The sequence below is a fragment of the Xiphophorus maculatus genome, chromosome 19, assembly GCF_002775205.1.
Source record: "Xiphophorus maculatus strain JP 163 A chromosome 19, X_maculatus-5.0-male, whole genome shotgun sequence".
Lineage (NCBI taxonomy): Eukaryota > Metazoa > Chordata > Actinopteri > Cyprinodontiformes > Poeciliidae > Xiphophorus > Xiphophorus maculatus.
Genome location: NC_036461.1, coordinates 9,745,914 through 9,763,353, shown reverse-complemented (window position 1 = coordinate 9,763,353; position 17,440 = coordinate 9,745,914). Strand labels below are relative to the sequence as shown.

The window sequence follows — 17,440 nt, the reverse complement described above, 5'->3', positions numbered from 1 at the left end:
AATCAAATTTGAATCTGCTTTTCAGCAGGACTATGCAGAATGAGACCTTATTTTTTATGTCTAGTGCTTTAATCTGCCTTAAGGACTATTTAAATAGAAATTAGACAGTAGCTAAATATTGTGTAAATCATTTCTTCTCTTGTGATATTAAATGAATAAATAACCTAAAACTCCACCTCAATGAAACATACAAATGTTAGGTATGTTTTGTTTTTTGGTTTTTTTAAATCAACATTCTTTATCTAGGAAACATGTAAATGGGTGATCTTATCTGCATATTTTGGACTGTAGTGATACTGTTTTGTCTGATGTACCAGGATCACAACACTCTATTATGTTTACAAACCTCTGTACATGATTATTAGTGCGCTTTGAGGAATTTCATAAATTTCACAAATATTATGGCCACACTTTTCTTCATTTGTCAGACCTGAAGTATCTTTTGAAAATAACTTTTAAGTAGGTATTTTCTGTTAAGCCCACATTTCTGTGTTGTTTATTCTATTGAGATGATGTAATATTCAAGTCTGTTTTAAAATATTCTAATCTTAAACTGAATGTATTTTTTGGATGTATGCAGGATATCCCCATCAAAGAAAATAAAGGCTTGAAAACATCAGCTTGTGAGTAACATAATGCATTTCATTTAGTGAATCTAAATAAATCCACTTTTCAATATTTACTGAATGAGACCATATATCACTTAAGTAAAGTAAAGTAAGTAATATTTCCCATTATTATCATTAAAACATTTCCTAATATTTTGCAGTCCTATAACACATGAGGCATACACACAAGTGTTCACAAATCCCTGTGTATCCTGTGTTTCATGTGTTGACCTCAAATAGAGACAAAGCATTCCACATCGATTTCATCAGTGGGCTTCAGGGTGAAACAGCTGCAACATTTGATACATCAGCCACTGATGTCCAAAGTGACAAAACTCCAAACACATCAATTTGAATCACTTTGAAAATAAATCTTGGAACTCTAAAGATCAGGTGGTGGTAGCGTATAATAATATAATTTTCTAATTCTTTTTTAGTGGTGAGAGCCACTGAGATTGATTGTCTGGTGTTTCTTTCTCCCTTCAATGTGGACTGCATCTGTGGTCTGTCTGGCCAAAAATAACAGCTGGGTACTCTAATGCTGATTCGTGTCAGATACACAAGCAAAACCATAAAAAATTTGTTTATGTCATCTTGTATGAGTGCATTCTACAACAATATGTGTTTTTTTTATTCTGCAAGAGCAATCACTGACTCATGTTGTATTTTAGTTGGTCAGAGGGACAGCCAGAGCAACTTTATGTGCTTGTTAACACATTCAATACAAGTTAAATAGGAGCAGCTTGCTCCAATGAAACTAATCGAACTAAAGTTCACAATCAAGTTATAAATGCTACTGCCTGTGTTAAATGAATCAAATTAGGTGTAGGTGTTGAGTTCTTCATATTTTATGGCTGGGTAAGCTACTCATCGAAACAAACATAATGAGTTTCTTCTGAGTATTTCATGTAAGAAAAAAATAATGACAGGAAAAAAATTCTGTCTGGATATTTGCTTGGAAAACATTTTAGTGAGGTGGAATCCAGCCAATGTTTTCAACATTTTTTTGTTACTGTGCAGTAACCACAAATTGGCTCGCTGACCCTGTCTTTGGGGGCCTTTGTTTTATGAACAATATCTGTTGATCGCATTAAGTTCCCCAGTCATGAAAAAGCAAGCAGTGAGGAACGTGTGTTTTTGTTTTGCTCTGATTTTCCGTTTCTTAGCTGATTCATTGCAGGTCAATGGAGTCTCTTGCAAAGTATTCATGTGCAGCTTTTGTCAACTACAACTTCCATGTAGTTCATTGAGACTTCATGTGATAGAACAACAGCAAACTGATGAGCAAAAAAAAAAAGAGCATTTTTATTTATAAACAGAGAAATATTAAAAGTGTGCCAGTATTCACCATCCTTATTCTACGTTTTCTCCACAAAAAAATTATCGCATCAGATTGTATCGGGAAGTAAAAAGAGTTCCCCAGTTTAATGTTTGTTTGAGAACATTATTGAATAAACATGATCATAACGACAAAGAAACATAGTAGATAAATTTGTGGAGAACTTCAAAGAAGGGTTAGATTATAAAACAATACACAAAGCTTTGGACATCTCAAGAAGTATCATCCATAAGTGGAAACAGTATGGCGCACAATTGCACACTAACTAAGGCATAGTTATCCAAACTGTCTCTTGGGGAAGAAGAAAGATTTTTTTCTTCTACTCTGAAGAAAAATAATCTATTATTTGTGTTATCTACAAATATGAATGTTGTAGACTGTAAAGCAAAAGTTTTTAAAAGAGGTGATGAGAAGCCACATTTGCAGCTTGCCACAAGTGATGTGGGGAACACAGCACACGTGGGAAGGATGATGCTCTCCTGAAATGAGAGTAAAACTGAACTTTTTGGCTGAAATCTCCAAAAACATTCTCCATACGTTTTCTCCATTGAAACACATTTGTTATAAGAAAACACCCTAATCTCACTGTGAACCATGGCAGTGGCACAATCAGGTTGTGGGGGCAATGTTCTTTAGTAACAATAAAAAAAACCATATAATAACAAATAGTTGGTCAGAGTTGGATGGAAAGATGGGAAGGGAAACATTGGGAAAGGAAAAAGCAACTTCAGACTGAACAAGAGGTCCACCTTTCCCCTGGATAGCAACCCTATACACATAAGTCAGAGTATGTGCTAGAGTGGATGAGAAAAAAAAAAGGGCCTAAATCCAGCATAGTTTGCGACTTCACTGGAAAACTGCTGATTACAGACATTCTATTCAATTTCTCTAAGGCTGAGTTGTTTGTAAACAAAAAAAATACAAATAAACTTCAGTTTATGTATGCAAAACTGGCAGAGGCATACTCAAAGACTTGCAGATGTAACTGTAGGTATGGGATTAACATTGACTTAGGGGGTTGAAATCAAATGGAAACCACACTTCTTTTAGATTAGTTTTCCTCACTTCATAACTATGAACAACTTTCAGTTAGTCTGTCCCATAAAATCTCATCATAATACATGGAAATGTGTGGTTCCAAAGTGACGAACGGTCACAAGGTTATTGAAACTTGTGTAAAGCAACCAAAGCATTGCAAGAGTTGATCTATTTTCAGCGCCTACAACAAGGAAGAGAAGGCATAAAGAAATAACACAGCCATACTAATTTGCTCCATGTTATTCAGGACAGCACCCTTCTCTCCTGCTTTATCTGTGTTTCTGTTTTCTCTCAATCTCTTGAAATGTGAACTTTAGTGGTTGCTCTGGATGTGCCACGTGGACCCAGGCTACCTGCCAAGGCCTGTCCACATGCCTTGCCACGAGCTCTCCCTGCGAGAGCACAGGAGCTGTTTAGAAGCTTAAGAGCCTCTTGACTTTTTCTCAGTTTCATATTTCTTACCGTGTCTCCCTAGGTGACATTTTGCCCAGCTGTGACTCATATCCATCTGACAAGCTTAGAGATGGAGGCGTGGCAACAAAACTGCATGTATTGTATTTTATACAGTGGATCAGCTGCTAATACTTTGGTAATTAGCAGTTAACAAGTCTAACTCTTTATTTCTCCATTCAAACGTTCCAAAAACAACTAAGTGTAATAGCCCTCGATAAGAGTAAATAGTGGGGCCTGAAAACTGAAAATTTGTTTGTCTCCAGGCCATCTTTTCCCCCTCCAGAGATCAGGGGTTTTTGTCAACATCTTGGATTCTTGTTGACTTGATGATTGGTGAACATTCCTGAAGTATTAGAAGATTCACTTGTGGGTCATCTGGACTGTGTACACAAGCTTTCTTTTTCAGAACTGAGGGTGGTCTGAAGTATTCAGATCAAAACCTCCTGGTGCATTTTACAATCTAAAACCACATTGAATGTGATAGGTAGAAATAGCCACGCCACATGTGGATTTTAGCATGTCAGAATGATATTAAGATAGAAGAAAAGTATTTCAAGTCCCCATTTTTACATTTTCAACCTCTAAACTTGTGTTTGGAAATACTTTCAAACTACCGTACTGTAAATACATCCAGTGTGTTGTTCTTGTTGTTAGGAGATGCTCAAATGATGAGCTCCACCCAGCATGCTTTGTTAACATAGGATAACTTTAGTTTTTGCCAAACAGTGACACAGACAAAATAAATGTGAAGTATAAAAAGGGTTGAAAGTAGGACAAATTCAATATTTATCAAAAGCATATGGAAGAAACAAAAAAAACAACAAAAAAAACCTCAAGCATCCTTTAGCACTCTTTGTCCCCCAAAAAACAGATGCTATGTTCGATAATGTCTGGCTCACAGCTGTACAGCATATAGTCTTCTACAAGGAAACTACTTTTTTCCAGTGGTGGAAAATAAAACACGCCATAGGAAATATTTTCAAAATTTGGAACCAAACTTTTAAAAATCCAATTTATTTCCAAGTGCTGAAATATGTTCCAGCACTTGTATTTGGCTTAAAATGTAAGTTTGTAACTTTTAGGAAAAATATTTTTACATGTTTGTTAAAACTGTTACTATGTTCTGACAGTATATCTCCAAGCACTAACCACAGAAATACACCACTCAGTAACAAACAATCAACCAAAGCCAGGAGGATGGTCTTAGCACTGTCAATCAAGCTTATGTATGTGCTGCTCACATCTCCCACTTTCTCTTTGCTACACTAAAGCTTCAGTGTAGTTATGAAGGCCACCAATGACGGTGGATAAACAGTTTTCCTGGAACAGTAAGTTGATTAACTGCCATTAGCACGTTGAGCAGCATGTACCTGAGAATGATTGACAGTACTCAAACACTCCTCCTGGCTCTGACTGGTTATTTTAGACAAATAGCAATAGTAGCACTGGGATGAGGTGGAGGAGTTAGATCTTTTCATTACGTGTCTCATATTATAGCCAAGACAGTTTTAACAAATATGTAAGTTTTTTTGTTTTGTTTTTTTAAAATAAAAGTTACATATCCCAGGTTTAATAAAGCATTAAAATAAGTATGGGTGTTAATTGACAACAGCTGGCTATGTGACCAAATTATCCACAGTGGACTTCCACAATGAGTGGAACACTCAAAAAGCATACATGACAAAGCAAAACCTCTCTGAACCGCTTAACACAACTGTGGCTGAGGATACAACCAGTGGGAGAGGCGTTTGTAAGAAAACAATAAAGTGAATCACACTAGCATTACAGGGTGGGAAAGGGTGTGGTGGTCATTATTTTTAAGCTGTATGAAAAGCAGTAAGCATGCCATATGACAACCCTGACACCTTAGGACTGTGACAATATCCAGACATTTGAGGTTATAGCAGCTAAGGGTTATAAATTTCTATCTCAGAAATGTAACAATTATGTGCAATTAAGTTAAGCAGATTATGATCGCATATAACACAATTTGGATTGATAATGATAACATAATCATACATTAAATATACAGTTTGATTGTAATACGATACCAATACATTATGACAACACAAAAGTGATGCGATAGGGAGACAATGACTGTAAGACAAGATACAGTATGATATGGTACGATGACATACGGATACAAAAGATACATGATATGGTTATAATAAAGATACCATATGAACATTAATGAAAGCAATACATCAGGGATATGATACTAACAATATAATATGATGTGGTAAGACACGGCAGGAGTTCTCATTTGATTTCAGATAAAGGTCAGAAGCAATTGGTGATAAGTAAATCATATTTTTTGGCATTTGTTTACACCTTATAAAATTTAATTTATGCCTTCATTTACTTGGGACCCAAAGCTGCTGCAGGCATAAAAATCTATCTAATTTTATAGGACATTTTAAATTAAACTTCCTTAATTTTTATAACTATAGAAATAAATTCCCTTAGTTTACAAATAAGAAAATCAATTAAGTGACTGAAGTGGAGCAGGGCACATATCATAACTACTTGCATAAAAATTGCAAATAGTAAAGTAAACACATTCTTTTATCTACAAAGTGATCTAATGGAATGATAAACAATAGAAAAAAAGGCTAAAATTCAGCTAGATTATTTTTGATTTTGTGCATCTTTTGAAAATGTACCTGCATTTTTGTAGTAAAAAGAAACATTATATTTATCAATGCAAATAAAAAGTCTGTTGATAAGGTAAAAACTCCAATACAAACTTAAAATTCCCCTATTTCATCAGTACTATATTGTCATGCTAACTTAACCATTATTATAATTATAATGATGACATTAAGGATATTGAGTATGTTTTTGCCCTCTGGAGTCATTTGACAGGCATTAGTGCTCCACCACTTTTACTGGATTTTAGAAAGCTGCTATAATGTTCCAACAACATTTCACACAAATATAGCTTTTGCTTATTTCTATAGGACTCTCTGGCTGCACATGTTTCTACAAAAATCCTTCAGTAACTGAGGGTCATGCTTAGATGAAGATCTATGCACAGGGATTTCTGTTTTCTGAGGTTTTATGCTAACCTTAGTTGGCCTCTTCTCTGGATTTATATGGGTCTAACATGTTCTTGCGGTTCCAATTAATCATGTGTGAGTAAACCTTACAGAAAGTCATTCTAGTGCTTTGTAAACTAACCACTTTACTTTGAATGTTCTAATCATTAATAACTATTGCTATAAAGAGGTGGGTGGCTGAGCTCACATCCTTCACACTTAGTCTCCCAATGACATTTAGAGAGTGGGAAAAATAAGACTTGTAACATCATAACAGGTTTGAGTTCTAGTCTCAGTTGTGTTCTCTAGTATCAGGCACCATAGAAAAATTATAATAAAATCAGCTGCAGGTTCTAAGGCAACACTTGGCATAAATCCTGTCAGTATTCCCAACACACCTCACAGATACTTACTGGAGTTGAGATCTGGAGAATTTAAAGGTCATGTCAACACCATCAACCTCTCTGTACTGTAACAGGGATTATCCTGGCATGGAAGACTGATGAGATCATAGACCATCACCCTGCATGAACGCATGTATGTGGGTGCCACCATTGATCAGGTAAGTAATTCAAGAATTCAGCGTTTTGCAACTTTGCTGGTGGTGATATCAAAGCATTTTTTGTTAAATCTCTTTTAATTAAGGTTTTTCTCCTCTCTTTTCAAAAATATGAAACTTACTTGAACTTGTTGATCTAAACTGACCTCATCAATAAGCACGAAATGTGCAAAGTATCAAATACTTTGGAAGGGGGCAAATGGATTGCAGGAAGGCAAACTTCAGGGATTTAATGGTTAAAATAACTGATCAGAAAATACACCTCGATGCTAAAGCCATTCTTAATGTTTTGTGCGAAGTAGCTTTTTTTAATAGGGTCAGATCTCATTCGTTTTTCACAAGTGTCCTTTTTGTTTTTCTAAAGTTTCCCTTTGTGTTTAATTACATGACTGGACCTAATAAGATTTGAGTTCTTAAATAATCCACTGACCACGCTGTGTTGGCCAAAAGGGAGTTTTCTGCCCGAAATTCTGCTCTTTCACTTAACAGTTGCCGTTGTTAAAAATCAGGAGTGCACATCAACAACCACACAGTATGACTAACTGACCTCACAGCCTTACAGCAAAGTATATACTCAGTAAGTGTATGGCAAAACACAGCTGCAGTAACCATGCAAATACAAATATGGTCAAACCGTGCTGATCTGGTGAGCTGCAATCAAAATAGTGACAGTGATCTAAAACCATAACAACGTGTTTTGTTTTTTTATTATTATTGCTGCTCCTTGTCTTAAAAAAAGCAGCCATAAAACAACATATGTATTTGTAATCTGAGAAACACACAAGTTTGGGCACACAAATTTAAACACCCATGTCATCAACTTCAGAAAACTCGTGACACAATCCTGCGGATCATGGGTGGTGCTGGCATTACCACACAGTGGTACAGTGGGGAGTACTGTACATTAAGGCTTTATGCACACAGATGTTTTTAATGACAGAAGGGCTTGATTCATTTGCAGTCAGTGAATGGAGAGAATAAAAGAATGCAAAAAAGTGCTGACAAAAGCATAAAGGAAACAGTGTCAAAGAAAACCAAATAGGTTTTTGGTACACTTTCTAATTTGCTTAATTCACCTTTGTAATAACTTATTACAAAGGTGACTGTTTATATTAGTTTGCTACCAATACATTGGTTGGAAAAAGTATTTATACAATTAAACCTTTTTCACATTTTGTCATGTTAAAACCACAAATTTCAAGGAATTTTCTTGGGATTTAATGTGATTGAACAATACCAAGTAGCACATTACTGTAGTGGAAAGAAGAGATGACTTAACATTAATGGGCATTTGTGTCAATATTTTTTAGAACTAAACCTATAGCAGCAATTACTCTAACAACTTTGCACACAGACTGAAAACTTTGCCTATGCTTATTTTGCAAAAGAGTTCACACTGTCCGAATGGATGGAGAGCAGCAATGAATAGCAGCCTGTATGGTCACTTATTCTTAATTAGATGTAAGTGTGGACTTCAGCTGGGTCATATGAGAACATATCAGTAAGCTTTATTATAAGGAAGTGGCCTCTGAACTTTTTCCAACGTGGGTCTAAATTCCCAATTAAAGGTACTTAAAAAGTCTCACTTGTTTTCCTTTCAAAAAGAAAGGCATACAATTTCTCCATTGTGTTTAGCATTTGTCTTGTGTTTTTGGCCTACAGTTTTTTTTTTTCCTTTATGCTCAAGAAGAAGAACTATGTTAGAGACAGTCCCCTCTTCTAAAATGACCTGTCAGTTTAGATCATGTTGTGCCATTTTTCCAGTTTTAGATTACAAAATAAGCAATTCTCAAAATGCTCAAAGCTTTAGAAAATGTTTTACAACCAAACCCTTCTTCACAGTTTTATTCTTGATCTGTCTACCACATTCCCTGGTCTCTATGATGCTCTTTGTTCATCAATGTTCTTTAACAAACACTTATGCCTTCTCACAATGGCTGGATTTGTTCAGAAATTAAATTAAACACACATGGATTATTTACTAAGTAGGTTAGTTTCAAAGGCAGATCCTTGTACACTGAAGTTTGTGTTAGTATTGTGACAAATATGAAACGGTTCAACAGGTATAAGTAGTTTTCCATGGTACTGTGTGTGACTGGCTGTAGGCTATATGTGTCATGCTAATATACAGAAAATAAAAAACAGAAAAGCTCTTTTTCTGGATCTGTTACTCATTTACCTCCACTACCTCTGTAATTATAATCTGATGGGGGGATGACTCTGCTTTGTGGCAACATGCATGCTGGTGCCAGCCCTTTTTTTTTTTTACTTTATCCAGTCTTACAAAATATAAAAAAGGACATGTATGTTTCAAACTGTTTCAATCAGTTTGAAACACACATGAATTTGGAAAATAGAAATTTAATATCAGTGAGAAACGAAAAAGCATAGAAATATTACATTCCTTTATGTTTATCACAGCGTGCAAAGAGCAAGAAAACATTAAGTTTTTTAAACTGCTGTCTAAGAGACACCATTTAAAAATTCTAACTGAGAAGAAAGGTACTGCAAAACAAAAGCATATTTCTTTTTATGTGCTCTTTAAAGATTTATGAGTACTGACCTGAAACAAATCATTGACTCTGCAAAAAATTTACAGGGTGATTGACTTTTCTTTTTTGTTGCCCCAACAGGTGTGGCGTTCACCAAATCAAATTCAAATACTACATTTTATTCTTATTTGAAAAGCTTGGGTGTTAATAACTTCCAGTAATGCCTCAGAAAAAGTACTCTGCACTAGTCTTTTTAGCTTTAATGAAGAGCAGATGATAAATGGATGAGACTTTAGATTTTCCAAGAACTTATTTGGCTTGTGAAGACGATTAAAAAGTGGAAATGGAGAAAAAAAAAGTTCAATGACTCACATCATGAATTTATTGCTAAATTTATTTGTATTGTCAAATAGGTTACTGTTTGACAATACAAACAGTAATGTGCCCAATAGCAATCAGCTCAATAGACAGTCATTGAGCTGTCTATTGTTTTGTGGCTCAATGAGCGACGCAGTCATTGACTGAGAGGTGGGGCACATCCTGGACAGGTTGCTAGTCCACCACAGAAACAAACACACACATACCTAAGGTCAATTTAGAGAGATCAGTTAACGTTTTTGGACTGTGGGAGTAAGCCAGAGCACCAGAGAACTAATGGATGCACAGGGAGAACATGCAAACTCCATGCAGGAAGACCTCACGCCAGGATTCAAACCCAGGACCTTCTTGCTGGCAGTGCTGCCAACTACCAGCCCTCAATTAGGATTTATTATTTCTCATTTTACAATCATATTTACAATTTTTACATAGATAAAAACGTTAATCACTTGTTTATTTAGGAGTTTGTGGCACTTTAACTGAAAAGAAGCTCAAAAGAAAATACGGTACCCAAATTCACATCCTGACAGTAAAATAATCAGAACAGTCAATTTTTTTCCTCCAGATGGTGGTTTTGTGAAACAGCTCCAAAATGAGCAATTTGTGGTGACAGGTTTTGCAAATCAAGTGCATAGAATCAAACTTTGAATATTGTGGGAAAATGTCCTGAGACAGAGTTTATTACCAACAATAAACTCAAACACAGAACAACAGCCTGGAAACTTCAGCTCTATGAATATACATTTTAAAGTTACTCTTAGATGCAAAAGAGATTACAGAGCATAACTATGACTCAAGGTACAATTCAAACAAAACTGAATACAAATTCTTAGATTTGGTTTGTTTTCCCTGATTCACATATATGTTTGTTATTTAAGGGAACATAAATGGAAAAAGACAATATTTCTTTATAGCATATATTTGGGTGTCCTTTGTGACAAACCCAAATATCCAGTATGAACAACACAACCCCATCACTTTCTTTGATCCCTTTAATTGAAAATATGTCACTCAGGGACCTTTTGAGGGGCACCATGTTGCCATAGTGGTTATTACTGCCACTCCACAACCAGAAGGCCTCCAGTTTGAAACTCTTGCTACGTGCCAGCTTTGTTTGGTTTCTTTTCTTCTTGCCACTCAAGTTCTCTCCAAGAATCCAAAGGCATGCATTTTAGGTCAGTTGTGATTCCAAATTGATAGAGTACGTTTTGAATAGATGTGCAGCTAAACATATTGTTTTTTGCTTTGCAGTTTATGCATTTCATTTGACTTCACAGCTAAATAGACTTGTTGTACACTGAGTCTAGTGTTTTATATCCCAACTATAAAATTGGACATATTACTGAAGTTTGTTGAGCTTTTCTAAGTCAGAGCATATGACTGAGAACTGCTTATGAAGATACTGATTTTGAGCTTTTAATTTTATTGACCAACATTTAAATGTCAGAACAATCTATTTTTAATTAGTAAATTTACAAATAGAAAACAAACAAACAAAATAAAACATTTCTTAACGTTAGACTATAAAAGCTTAAAGAAAGCACTGAGGAACAAACCCAGTGAAATCCCAGGTTAATACAACCAGTATGTAATGGATAGTATATTTGTTATCTTTTCTCAGAAGACAAAGCTTGGATCTGAGAATTACGTCACATCTTAGGTGAGTTTATTGTTTTTGAAAGTTCAACAAACTGGAAATTGAAAACTGTTTTGACACTACCTGCTTTTTGCAACGCAAGCCTATACAAATGAATTTCTCCACTAAAGAAACATCACAAATACAGGTTGTGCAATACTATAGGTGCTTCTGGTTTTATGACATGCAAACCAGCTATACAATGTATTTGTTCTACATTCTACATCCTCTGTGCTACAATGGAAGCATCATGCCATGACAATGTCTTTCTTCAGCGAGGACAGGGGATTTGCTCAGAGATGATGGAGCAATCCAACTGAGAAACAGTTGGGAGGATTGAACATTGATGAGGACTTGCTTTCTATTCAATCTGACTGAGCTTGAGCCATTTTACAAAGACTAAATATTAAATCCTTACATCTTCAAAGCTGGAGAAATGCCCCAAAGGAACTCCAGCTTGGTTTTACTCTGATTCATGACGTTGAATACAAATACATAAAGTCCACCAAATAAACACATTATAGTTTTCAGTTCTAACATGACAAAGGTTAAAGGGATGTGAATACTTTTGCAAAGCTCTGAATATTTGGGATAATTTACCTGGAACAGGCTTAGGTCTGTGTTCGAGCTCTGCAGGGAGTGGAGTTCTTCAGCAGGAAGGAGGAGGCGAATTTTAGCATCAATCTCCATCAGATGCTCCAGATCAGAAGGCTCTGGGGTGTAACCCTGGCCTGCAGAGACTGACGTAGCCCACACAGCCTCCTGGAAAACAGTCGTCAGCATAGTAAGTCATGGTCCATGGGGTATAAGGCTGCTTTGCTCTGTAGCAACCTAAACAGTGCACTGATAAACATTATCTAGCAATATTATTACAATGATGTCAGAATCAGGGAAGAGGTGCAGTCTGACTTCTGCTCTCCACTTCTGAATGAGTTCTGTGTTAATAAGAGACAAATGGCACTCGCTGCATGACTCAGTGACACTCCTATTGGATTCTGTGGGAACCAGCGCATGGATGTTGAACTCAGCACATTGTAGTGGTGAGATAGGACCTATTAAGAATATTAACATGCCAAAGCAGTTTATTACTCTAAACAGAGCACAGCTGTAACCTCTGAGTGCTGGGAGGAAAACTGGCAGAAGGAAGCAGCAAACATAGAAGCTCATTAGGAAGTTGAAGTGCATCCCAAATACAAAATGGTAGAGCCCCACTGGTTTTTATGACAAAGGCAAGTTTTTGAACTATGGCAGAGGTTTACCTGAAGCCAGAATATATCTGAGGCCTTTTTGTTCACATGTGTGTTCTGCAATGATGGAATTTCAGTTTTTCAACAAACATAGAAACCATATGCATACTAAACACAAAATGAGGTGAATCCTGCTCACAAATATGTTGTATCACAGCGTGTTTGACAGTAAACTCAAATGCAGAGAGGCATTTTAGAGAGGCTTGTAGCTGTTTCATTAAAACAGCTTGTTTGAAATAAATTACATAAAACTTACAAAAATAACCACAGGGAGCCAGAGCAGAAGAAATGCCATTAATCCATGAAAATAATAACAACAGGGACAATAACAGGAGGGACCAGCAGGGAGTGTGAGCAAGAGAAGGGTTTAAATGCCATGAGGGTGACTGCTGGAACAGCAGACCTGGGCTGACGAGCTAACGGGTTGCAGGTGTGAGGGGAGAGAGCCGAAGGCAGGCTGAACAGAGAGAGAGAGAAAATGGCACAGGGGGCAAGGGAGAGTACCCAGGGACTAGGAAATTAATCTAAAGAATTCAAAGAAACAAGAAATGAACATAACTAGAAAAATTAAGAAGGTCTTAACTAAAGTAAAATAGAAACAAGACTAATCTAATCAAAGAAAGAGACCAAGAAACAGGATAAACTAGAATGGAATCATCAAAACAACCCAAGAGTCTAACAGTAAGCAATTGAAGGAAAACCTCATCATGCTCCTACTCATCCTCATTTTGCCTTTGATTGTTTTTAACTTTCAAAAATTATTCAATATACCCAGTTTTATATATGGGTAAAACTGGGTACCCATATTTAAAGTAATCCAGATACCCTCATATCTGGAATACTTTGAATTTAAGAACTGAGGGACCTTTTACTTTATTTTCTGACTTACAAGCTACATGGATGATGGCAAACTAAAAACAGGACTTCTTCTGGCTCTCTTGTAATAACTGCTTTCTTCTTTCCACTTTTCTATAAGGGGCAGATTTGTGGAGTACACAACTGAGATTCAACAGTTTATCCCACCTAAGCTGTGGAGCTTCCCCAGACCTAGTACAGGCCTCTTGGATGCTTCTCTGATTAAAGCTCTCCATATCTGGCCTGTTGGCTTAGGTAGATGGACATCTTGGTAGCTTTGCAGTTGTTTCTTACTATTTTATCTTATGGAAGCTATCTGAAGCTTTATCTCTGACCTATGTGCAGTTTTGCTTGATCTCCATGACATTTTTTTTGTAACAAACCTCCAAAGCCTTTATTGAACAGCTGCATTTATTCAAAGATTAAACTACACACAGGTGGACTCTATCTTCATCGAGTGTTAAATGATAAACACTTCATGTTTTCAGGGGTATCAAATTAAAGTGGAAATAACATGTGTGCTCCACTTATTTTTGCTATCTTCAGAGGTTTGACAGCTTTGTAGCTGTAAAAAGTAATATTTTTGACTTACCCTGATACATATAAACCTCTGTAAGGATCAGCTTAAGCTGTGTGATTGCATGTAGCATCACAATTAGCCTCTAAACTAATCTTTCCATCATATTTTCTTAAAAAACATAAATAGTAGTTGGAATTTGAGACTGAGCTAAGATAATAAGGGTTTTCACTGGAAAGTTATAAATATTGTTTATACTGCATAGCTGATGCATTATTTAGATAAATCTGTATGTATTTAAGCACCTTTTTATCTTTTTCCCACAACATCTGAGGAATTAGGCGAGGAATGTTTGTGCTTGCGTATGTAAGCCCCGAATGCCTAAAAGTCTTCAGTAAGTACCGGCTCCTAATGACGCGACTGTAACACGTCTACACTGCAGCGCGGAGGTGACCCGTGTGAGAATGCAAGTGTCTGAGGCAAACACTGAGCAGCACGTTTTGATAAATGTGCACCAAGGGATTCTGCCAAGAGCTGGGTGATGTCCACCACCAAAGTCCTGGTGACATAAACAATATCCTCACTCTGTCATAGCCATTCATACAAGCATGCCTTACAATAACAGGAAACAGGAAGGCTTCCTCTAGCTAATAAAAAAAGTCCAGAGCATCTGCACTCCAGTCTGTTTGGTATCTGCCACCATAATCACTGCAGTATTGTTCTAAAGTCAAGGCAAACATCATAAAAAAAAAACAGTAAGACATTCAAATACCCTAAAAATCCTGGCAAGCTGTTCTATTGATGCAGAGCTGCCTGGGTTGATTTAAACAGAACCGCATGTTAAGAGACAAGTGTGTTTTTTGCCTGACTTTTGAGCAGGCTTCAGCCCATCAGAATTTGAACTGATTTTATAGCAGCCCAAGAAGTAATTAAGGCAAATTAATGTGAAAGTCAAAACATGTGAAGTTAGGACTCTGAATGAATCATTGGACTGCCCCAAGTAGCAATGTCTCAGCTTAATCCTCAAAGGAGAAGCAAAAGGTCTCCTTCTCCTAGCTTCTGTACTCTGTCCCCACAACCGTAATGCGAGAACAGCTGTATGTCTGTCTGAAAGATCCATTCTTCTCAGTTTTTGCTGAATAACAGGAGGGGGGAATAGCTGTGAATCCAGGATTATAAAATTAATTCACAACATCCAGCATTCCAAGCAAACCACATGTGGCATTTGACATCTGGTTCATAATTTGAAATACTTTGAGTCAGAAGCTTCAGCTTAGAGCAGAGGTCTGCAACCTGCAGCTCTGGAGCTGCAAGTGGGTCTTTAAATCTTTCACAATGGCTTTAATTGACTTTGGCTAAAATGATAAAGAACAAAGTACATAGATATATTTTTTAGTTTTTTAAAGGAATAATTGCATTCAATTTTCATAACAGAATGGCCCAAAGTACAGGTAATATGTTTTAGATACATTTTTCTTGTCATTAGGTTGGAAACTATATTATTTTTGTTTTACATCATTGTCCACAAATACCAACATCCGATGGAAGAAAAGATATCCATCCTATTTCTGGTAAGGTTTTATGTTTGTTTTTTTATTTTAAAACCAAAAAAAAGAAATAGTTCTTTCAAACTTACACCAAATTCCTATTGTAGCCTTCATGTAACATTAGTCTCAGTCTCAAGTTATTTGAAGATTCAAAGTTTTTTTTCCTGGACTTTCCTGCATTAACCTCAATTTGCCCCTCAACTCTTAAATATATTATCCATCCGTGCTGAAGAAAACCATCCCCACCACATCATGCTGCCATCACCACATATATTTAGATTTTATTTGAGAGGGGAAAAAAACATTTACTTTCATTTTACAGTTGTACACCTTTTTTTTGTGCTGGTGTTTTGTATAAAACCCAAATAAAATATCTGAAAGTTTCTGCTTGCAACAAGATTTAAAAAAAAAAAGTGAAGTGTCCAAGGGTTGGGAAAACCTTCAAGGCCCTGTAGTTAGGAGCATTGTTTTTAATCATAATATGATATTTAAAATATTGTGATTAACAAAATACACATAATGTAAATGCAGAAAAAAAATTTTTTTATTGCAGTAAGTATTAGTTATTAATAATACAGTAGGACATGGTGCTTCCCCTTAAGGATTCTACACAGATGGTAGAAAGACTCAGCCTATAGCAGTGGTTCTCAAACATTTTTCAGTGATGTACCCCCTTAAAAATATATTTTTAGTCAAGTACCCCCTGACACGGGCAAAACATTTTTGGAATTAAAAAGAGATACAGTGCTGTAAAATCACTGTCTGATTTATTAAAGCCAAACAACTTATATCAGTGAACCTGACAAATACATCCATATTGCAAACATTGCATGGTTAAACAAAAAAGAAAAACAGAAGACGGTGACCACCAGGAAGGTATAAAACCAGTCAAACCGTTTTATTTTCAAGAATATTGAAACTAAATATTGAATATAAAATTCAATGCATGAACACACATTTATATTTTATCAAACTTTTTACAAAATAATTTTTCCCAAGACTTATTATGAGGAGCCTACTGATTTTTTAAAGATATTTTGAAAAGCTTCACGTACCCCCTGCAGTACCTCCACGTACCCCCAGGGGTACACGTACCCCCATTTGAGAACCACTGGCCTATAGCATATGTTGTCTGTTATGGCCAAATGTTAGCCTACCTCACTGTCTGTGCCGCTGGCGCTGTCCTCTTCCTCTTCGTTTATTTCTTGAAGGAGTTCAGCCAGACGCTCTTTCTCTGCACGGGTCAAGCGCACTCGACCCACATCACTGCTTGCCAGCTATTGCATTATACAACATAATGGGGAAAAAGATGGAAAATCAACATTTGCATAACATTTTTATGCAGTCAGTGCTGATATATAGACGTGAGTCTGTACATCTAAAGGGAAACACATTTTTCCAACTGGAAAAATCAACAGCTGAAAAACTTAACTCAAAGACATGAGAAAATAGTGCAATTTTTTTTACACAACATGAGCTTAATCATACCTCGATGTTCCTCTGGACAAAGTCCTTCTGTTTGTTTTTTGTTTTGGAAGTTTTGCTGTTGCTCTCCACAAACCGGAGGCCCTCATTATTTGCACTGCTTCCTTCAAATGATGAAGTCAAGCTGTAAGGCGGCTTTTCAGCTGTCGAGTAAGACACGTCTTATTTCAGTGAAGAAACGTTTAAGAATGCATCTTTTTAAACATGATGAAATATTCACTAATGAAACATATGCTAACATTTCAGAT

The 17,440-nt window shown here is 36.2% G+C and overlaps 1 protein-coding gene across 5 annotated transcripts in view; it reads right to left on the bottom strand.

The window, feature by feature from the left end:
• fsip1 (fibrous sheath interacting protein 1) overlaps positions 1–17,440 on the bottom strand; it is a 35,158-nt gene that overhangs the window by 14,714 nt on the left and 3,004 nt on the right. For all 5 annotated transcript variants that reach the window (XM_023353153.1, XM_023353154.1, XM_023353156.1 and 2 more), the window contains 3 exons: positions 17,196–17,335; positions 16,865–16,984; positions 12,142–12,303 (listed from right to left, as the gene is read on the bottom strand). In XM_023353153.1, the coding sequence (XP_023208921.1) occupies positions 12,142–12,303; positions 16,865–16,984; positions 17,196–17,335 (422 nt within the window). The remainder of the gene's footprint in view (positions 1–12,141; positions 12,304–16,864; positions 16,985–17,195; positions 17,336–17,440) is intronic.